Genomic DNA, 8462 nt, shown 5'->3' with positions numbered 1-8462 from the left:
AAAATGTTGAAATAAAACCCTGTGACCTAAATTAATACGTGTACAGTTAATAATTTTCTTTAAATTAGGTTAGGTTAGGTCTTGGGATAAGACCTTTAGAAACAAGGGAAATATGTAATAAAAAAAAACTATCGAAAACTATCGATAGTTTTTTTGAAAAATATCGATAACTATCGATGGCGCCGACTATCGATAGTTCTCCTCCTCTAGTATTGAATGATTTAAGTTCAAGGCAAAAAGTTAAATATAACGTGGTTTATATAACGTGGTTCAAATAAAATTGAAGGGGAGAAAAGATGAAGTGAAAATGCCAAAAAAAAAAAAAAGCTCAAAACTCTGGTTTGTGTTAGCCCCTGGCTGTTGCTTCGAACTCTTAACTTTCGCGTGCCTCCCGGCATGTTTGATCCTCTGGGTGTTTTATTATTATTATTATTATTTACTTATCCTTCATGAAGGAAAGTAATGTAATCGGGTAAAATTTTCCATGGTCAGTTTTTAATCTAAATAATGGGTGAGAAAAGGAAAAAGTTGGAACTACTCACCTTCATCAGTTTTGACGGCCGTTTGTGCTTCCTTGAAACTTGTCTCGCTTCCAATTTTGGTACAGCTTCTCTTTACAATACTTCTCGAGATTTTCCTTCCCTTCTTTTTAGTTCCTTTCAGTTCCACTACAATTTTGGAATTATATTTATTTTGTTCCTTAGAGCTTTCTTTGTTGTCCTTTCGGATTTTTTTTTTCAAGGCTTTCCTCTTTTTTTTTTCTTCAGAAAATATTGTTTTATCACAAATTTCATAAGTAAATATTGTTTCATCACAAAATATCAGAAGTAAATAGTTTCTTCATAAAATGATTCCAAGGATGAACCTCAATTCAATGGTAAAGTGGTTAGCACAGGGGAGCAAGTCAAGTCATAAAATTTATCAAGGTGTGTTCATCAGGACACGACATTATTGTGACAAGCATTCATGCTTGATGCCAGAATTAAAATGATATTTCCATTAATGTTTTCAAAGACAATTCCCAAGATGCACCCAGTTCAGAAAATTTCTCTGGCCATCCAAAGGGGCAAATTGTTTGAGCATCATGAGCAGTTAAGCACGTTATCCTTGGAGAAAAAATAGGGATGACGTGTTTTAGTTACGAAAATAAAAATTTCCCAAACACTCCATAGACTTTTGACAAAGGAGCCCGTATTGTAGTGTCTTGTATTTTTGTAGCCAAGGGAAACAGTTTTGGAGGGTCTTGCATGTTTTGTAAGTACACAGCAAAGTTTTGTAGTCAAATGAAATAATTTCGAGTCTTGTATGTGTTGCAGATACACAGACATCAAACTTTTGTAATAAGCCCCCTTCTGTTCCAATTAAGACTTATTGAAAGGTGGCTGCGACTGTAAAACCAGATACTTTACCAATTCTTTTTTTAAGGCATGAGGACTCTTTTCCTGAGGACCATTTTCCATTGAAGTTTCATTTGCAGGATTATTTTCTGTTGAAGTGTATTCTGCATCATCATTTTCCATTGAAACGTCTCTACTTACTCCATCATTATAATCCATTGAAGTCTCTTCTTCACCATCAGACTCTTCAACAGGTATAACCTCTGGAGTATTGTCTTCATTTTGAGAACCATTTTCCACTGAAGTAAGACCTTTTGAAGTATCTACAGAACCATTCTCTTTCTTATATAAATCTACCATATTGGACTCTTCTGGATCTGAATCTTCTGTGTCAGACTTGAGTCTTTTCCTAGATCTTTTAACTTTGTTACTTCCAGCTGTGGTTGTCTTTTTTTTCGATTGAACTTTTTGCTTGGGCCTATCGTCTTCAAAATGACATTCAAGGAGCCACTGCATTCCTGTCATGGGCGTAAATCTATCATATTGGACTCTTCTGGATCTGAATCTTCTGTGTCAGACTTGAGTCGTTTCCTAGATCTTTTAACTTTGTTACTTCCAGCTGTGGTTGTCTTTTTTTTCGATGGAACTTTTTGCTTGGGCCTATCGTCTTCAAAATGACATTCAAGGAGCCACTGCATTCCTGTCATGGGCCTAAAAAGTAGAAGAATAACAGTTAGATGTTGACATTATGTAAAATAGTATTACATATTTTTATTCATTATTATTTTTTCACCATGAGTAACTTAAGTACTTTGTAAAGAAAAGAGTAGAAAAAAAGGTCCAATATTACTACTACTAGAGGAATCCATGCATTACATGTAGTGATGGGTCGTGGGTAAATACCCACTGGGTGGGTAAATAAAAATTGGGTATTTACCCGGGTATTTATCCACCCCCAGGGTGGTTCACCATGAGTAACTTAAGTACTTTGTAAAGAAAAGAGTAGAGAAAAAAAGGTCCAATATTACTACTACTAGAGGAATCCATGCATTACATGGATAAGATCAATTAGGAAGAAAAGGTTAAAAAAAAAAGCTAGACAACTTAGCAGATTGAATAAATGAACAGGAACTTACCCATTTAATTTTCTCAGCTCCTCCAAGAAGAATCTCACATGGATAAGATCAATTAGGAAGAAAAGGTTAAAAAAAAAGCTAGACAACTTAGCAGATTGAATAAATGAACAGGAACTTACCCATTTAATTTTCTCAGCTCCTCCAAGAAGAATCTCATGTCCTCCTCGGTAGGACTTCGGCATGGTTCGTAATCCTTGCGTGGTTGAAAAATTGTATCTGCCTTGGTCATTTTCTCGTAGCAGTGTATTAGCAGAGCAGCAATGTGATGACACAATGGTTTGTCCCGTGGACATGAACAGAAACATTGACCTATTTTATCTTTGACCAATGTTACCTACGAGTGAAACATTTCAGGGATTAGTAAGTTTAGAGTGAATATTTTTTTTCTGTATCTTCCTACTTATCATTAGAGAAAAAGTAAGTAGATTTTTTTTTTTGAATAGGAGAGGCCTTTCAAGGGTCCTGTACAGGAGCTTTTTCTTGAGTGACCAGCTCCTTATCAACACATTGACTGCTGTATCTACCTACTCATCATTAGAGAAAAAGTAAGTAGATTTTTTTTTTTTGAATAGGAGAGGCCTTTCAAGGGTCCTGTACAGGAGCTTTTTCTTGAGTGACCAGCTCCTTATCAACACATTGACTGCCACACTATTTTTGGCTCATTTCCTCCTATGGCTCCTATGATATGGCAATTCCCTCTTTTCTTAAACTCATCCCCCCCTCTTTAGTGTGGTAGTGCCTGTACTAAACCATGGGAAATCCACCATCTTAAAAAGAGAAAATGATTTCATCTCCGAAAGAATCCCAAAAGGATTTTTTTTTATTTCAAGGATGGGTGTTTCATCAACATTATTATTTTTGTAGCAATGAAACAACTTCTACATTAGACTTATGTTTTAAAATACAACTATTGATTCACTAGATGACTAGAAGCTTACCTCAACAGAGAACACCTTTGTTTTCATCGGAGAAAACACTAATCCCTGGAGAATTTTGAGTTTTGGATCATAACTTGCATCCTGTACATCACCGTTCTGACAAGCCATCTCTCCTTTTCGGAACAAGGCAATGTCATCCTTGAATTTGGCAAACACTGCATGGAGCTTAACAATGGATCCTGTTTCTAGGGGGGGAAAAAAATCAATTACATAAAATATCAAGACACATAGCTAGTGCTGTAGCCTATTCTGCCCATTGGTGATGTATACCAGGATGGTTTCCAGCCATGTTTAAAATGGCTTGTCCTGAAGGAACAAGGCGATGTCATCTTTGAATTTGGCAAACACTGCATGGAGCTTAACAATGGATCCTGTTTCTAGGGAAAAAAAAAATCAATTACATAAAATATCAAGACACATACCTAGTGCTGTAGCCTATTCTGCCCATTGGTGATGTATACCAGGATGGTTTCCAGCCATGTTTAAATTGGCTTGTCCTGAAATGCCACGAGAACTGGTACTTATTCTTCTTGAACACATACAGAAGCCCTGAACTGCAATTGCTGTGAGGACCTGATGCTTATTCTTTAACACATACACAACCAGTAATTTTGTTGCTCATTTCCCTCTAGGACCTTTTCTGAAGAGGATATAAATGGAACCCAATTTTTCCCTGCTGCCATTGTTGTACCACTGATGGCCCGACTGGTCCAATGCATTTGGAGCCATTAGTACCACCACTGCACAGTGGCTCAATGAGTTGTGTGTTAAAAACAGAGATAACCCTTTGAAAACCTTGAATCTGGCTAAGCTGTTCTTTTCCCTGTTTATAGTTCCACAGCTAGACACTAGTCTACTCCCTGGTCATGGTTATATACCAGGTTAGGTTAGGAGGTAATTATGCAGAAGTCACGTCCGTGGAAAAGAAAAGCTCCTTTTTGTATTTAACCTAACCCTATAATAACACTGGTCACTGCTTGTTTGTGCCAGTTCCTTTGGTAGCAATATTCCACGGACGTGACTTCTGCACAAGTACAGGTTAGGATATTATTTATTTTGAATTCATAAGTTTCCATTTATTGGTTTTTCAGAACAACTCTCTCATCAAAATAAATTGTTAACAAATGGTATACCCATCTGTAAAAGCCGGAGCTTGTGCCACGGAGCTTATTGTTTCTACAGTTTGGCAAGGGTGTGGTATCTTAAGCAAGATTACCTCACAAGCTCTATTTAACACCCCCCCTAGCTCCACAAACCCTGATAGAGTAAATAGAGTTTAACTCGGATTTGTTACTTACTTGGTGTACAGTACATATGGTCAAAAGAAGTACCATTAGCAGCATCAGAACCTTCAGGTTCACAGTCCATCGTACTGACTCCTGACTCTTGAGAAGACTAGATAGGTATCCAAGAATCTTCCTGTCAGGATCAGAACTTTAGCAGTCAAGAGTCAAGTTCTCAAGTTGTAAGTTAGTTAAAATTTAAATTAAAAAATTTAAAAATCTAGTAGGTAGGTATCTAGATTTGAAAAAAGAAAAAGGAAAAAGCCTTTGAAAAAGTCCATTCTCAATTTCTCATCATAAGCGCCATATTGTGACGAATGTTTCCATTTATTTTCCCTCCTGACGTCACAACCTACGCGGTGATATGTCGCTGCTCGAACTTTTTGTTCTTAGGTCTGTTTTTCATTCCGACGTGGGTGCGATGCGAACCCGACGCGTGTTTTTCATTCCACTTCCCCTACTTTAGCGTCAACGCTGCGTCTTAAATCCCTGATGCGAGTCTCGAGTAGCTTCAGGTTCCGCCATATTGTAATTGTATTGAGGGAAATGAAAAAAATCTGGTGTGAACATCACACGACTTTCTATTACATTTGCAGAATACGTAGGTATTTGAAAAGCTTGTTCCATACTTTTTTCCCCTCTTTTGTTCCCTACGGTTTCCATGGAAACGATCAAAAAATTTGAGAGCGGCAAAATTTAAAATTAAGAAATTTCCAAAGCCCAAAGTTTTGAAAAAGGCTTGGCAGAGGGCAGAGGGTCATTCTTTTGATTAGTACTTAAAGATAAGATAAAGATTCTGCAAGAACAGGAAATCCGCATTGTATTTTAAAACAACTGCAACAGTCATACAACAGTTTGATCCTCAAAAACTGCTGTTGGAGGTAAGTATCAATTTTCATTGACCTACCTATGTACCTGTTAATTCATTTTATTTTTGAAGGTCACAATTATATAAATTGCCTGTTGAGTAGGTAACAATCATGCTGTCAGGACTGTAGAAATGAATATCTTTTCTTTTTTTTTTTCCTCAGGAGGTTTGATAGAGGGAACTGTAAGAACGGGGGTGTTATTTATCATCCCAAAATTAAGGTAAAGACAGGATAGGAGAGAGCCAGCTTAACTAGAACAAACCTTATCTGTTTGGGATTTCAATTTCATTGGGGATTGAACCTGTAACCTTGCAATGGCAAAGAGAGGTGCACTAAATCCTAAATTTCACTACTGTCATTTTCAATTTCATAGGTGCACTACAGATATCAAAGAATCTTCCTGTCAGGATCAGAACTTTAGCAGTCAAGAGTCAAGTTCTCAAGTTGTAAGTTAGTTCAAATTTAAATTAAAAAAATAAAAAATTTAAAAAACTAGTAGGTAGGTATCTAGACTTGAAAAAAGTCCATTCACATCATAATAAGCGCCATATTGTGACGAATGACGAATTGACGAATGTTTGAATGTTTCCATTTATTTTCCCTCCTGACGTCACAACCTACGCGGTGATATGTCGCTGCTCGAAATTTTTGTTCCTTGTTCCCTACTTTTTTCCCCTCTTTTGTTTCCCACAGTTTCCATGGAAACGATCAAAAAATTTGAGAGCGGCAAAATTTAAAATTAAGAAAAGAAAAAGCCCAAGCCCAAAGTTTTGAAAAAGACTGGGCAGAGGGTAGAGGGTCATTCTTTTGATCAGTAAAGATAAGATAAAGATTCTGAAGGAACAGGAAATCCGCATTGTATTTTGAAACAACTGCAACAGTCATACAACAGTTTGATCCTCAAAAACTGCTGTTGGAGGTAAGTATCAATTTTCATTGACCTACCTATGTACCTGTTAATTCATTTTATTTTTGAAGGTCACAATTATATAAATTGCCTGTTGAGTAGGTAACAATCATGCTGTTAGGACTGTGGAAATGAATATCTTTTTTTAGCTGAGATAATAATAAAAAGAAGAAGGAAAAAGAAACAACAACACTATTATTGTTTTTGCTTGGTTCAAAACTGCACCCTATAACTATAACTAGGTCAAGGAGTTTGCTAACCTGTCTCGGTTCTTATCTCTTTATCAATAAGAATCAATGACACTATTCATAATATTGATATGTGAAGAAATCATTGTAAAGTAAACAGAAAAGGTGCAAAAGTGCAGTTGTAATTTTTCTACTGATCCTTATTTTTTCATTATTGTTTTATTTAATTTTATAAATCACATGAGAGTTTTTAATAAGAGAGGTGGAATAGGAAGAATCTGCCCCTTCTAAAACAATAAAATAACTACCCAGGTATTTTGAAAGCTTTTAGATCAAATAAATAACAGCATTTTTTTAGACCCTAATAATACATAATTGTATGAAGCATGGAGGTAAACAATCTTGTAAATCAATTGATCAAGTTAATTTTTTCCCCTCAGTGAAGGTAGATAAAATAATACACGGTGAAACCAATCTGCTCAATGTCTGACCTAAGTTAACTATTTTATTTCAAACCAAGTTCAAATTCCAATCTTGATAAATAATATTGAAGGAAAAAAAATCCAGTTTTATTTTAGGTACAAACATAAGAAGTAGACAAGAACATACTACATACATACTAATTATCTATTTATTACCTGTGGCATTGGTAGAACCTCTACTATAGGTACAGTGACAACTTATAGGTACCTGTAATATTGGTACAGTACCTATGTACCTAGATCATGACTATGTATAATGTAGCTATGGGCAAGGTCATCATGTATATCCTAATCATACTTTTTCAATTGTATTGCTGTTCGTTTGATATCACTAGTGCTTTGAATTTTTCTCCCTACTTTTCCAACACAACATTATCAAGGTAAGAAAAGAAAATCATCCCTAAAGGGTATTTAGGTGAAAAGTCTTTGGATCATACAGTATAACTCTAACATGAACTTTTCGAAGTGTTCTAATAAATAGGTGTTGAAAATAAACAAACCAACGAACAGACATACAAACAAACAACTAAATTAATAATCTGTGCATTTTCCCCAAAGTTTTTAGACACAGCGCAATCTTTTTTTTTAGGTTTTAAATTTATACTTTTCGTTCCTAGATTATAACACGACGCGACATTTTCTCTACACAACTTACACAACAACCTTTTGTTTCGATTTCAGCTCAGACAAGATCTCTCCCAGTAAATTCCAAGCTATTCGAAACATGAGCACGTTCACTGGTAAGCGGGATAATTATAGTGGCGTAGCCGTGGATTTGAACCAAGAACCCTATGAAGACTTTGCACAACAGCTTGAACGTAAGTGACCAGGTGAGACGAGTGGGTTAATTTCATTAGAATATGCAACCTCTTGGCCTGTGTCGTAGCATGCCCATCTCGTAGTATGTCCCTCATCAGATGGGAAAAAAGGGACACAATCTTTCCAGTTTAGGTGCTGGGATGCTGGGTCAACACGAGAACACCAGAAAGTAACCCATTAAAATATTTGCCGACCTCTTTTTGTGAAGTCAACTATCATTTGTAAACCTGCTCCCTTATACATTAGACTCGTGTGGCCTGTGTCGTTGCATGCCCATCTCGTAGTATGTCCCTCATCAGATGGAAAAAAAGGGACACAATCTTTCCAGTTTAGGTGCTGGGATGCTGGGTCAACACGAGAACACCAGAAAGTAACCCATTAAAATATTTGCCAGTATGCCCATCTCGTAGTATGTCCCTCATCAGATGGGAAAAAAGGGGCACAATCTTTCCATTTTAGGTGCTGGGATGCTGGTCAACACGAGAACACCAGAAAGTAACCCA

General features: G+C 36.4%; 1 protein-coding gene across 1 annotated transcript; it reads right to left on the bottom strand.

Annotated features, from left to right (window-relative positions):
* Positions 1-1858: 1858 nt before the first annotated feature.
* Positions 1859-4966, bottom strand: LOC103516116. The gene is made up of 4 exons (XM_026828603.1): positions 4710-4966; positions 3412-3596; positions 2593-2807; positions 1859-2048 (listed from the first exon to the last, which is right to left on the bottom strand). Exons 1-4 carry the CDS (start codon positions 4777-4779, stop codon positions 1859-1861), a joined length of 660 nt encoding a protein of 219 aa, XP_026684404.1. The 5' UTR covers positions 4780-4966.
* Between the last annotated feature and the right edge of the window lie 3496 nt (positions 4967-8462).

The sequence above is a fragment of the Diaphorina citri genome, unplaced genomic scaffold (genome assembly GCF_000475195.1).
Source record: "Diaphorina citri unplaced genomic scaffold, Diaci psyllid genome assembly version 1.1 scaffold1491, whole genome shotgun sequence".
Classification (NCBI taxonomy): domain Eukaryota; kingdom Metazoa; phylum Arthropoda; class Insecta; order Hemiptera; family Psyllidae; genus Diaphorina; species Diaphorina citri.
Note: the sequence above shows the minus strand (reverse complement) of the source record. Positions and strands in the feature narration are given on the sequence as shown.

What these genes read in the sequence shown, in the direction of transcription:
- LOC103516116 (XM_026828603.1), bottom strand. Translation starts at nt 4,779, where the DNA reads ATGGACTGTGAACCTGAAGGTTCTGATGCTGCTAATGGTACTTCTTTT. An exon ending in CCATATGTACTGTACACCAA is followed by an intron (nt 3,597 to 4,709) that starts GTAAGTAACAAA and finishes TTCCCCCCCTAG; the next exon opens with AAACAGGATCCATTGTTAAG. An exon ending in CAAAGGTGTTCTCTGTTGAG is followed by an intron (nt 2,808 to 3,411) that starts GTAAGCTTCTAG and finishes TTTCACTCGTAG; the next exon opens with GTAACATTGGTCAAAGATAA.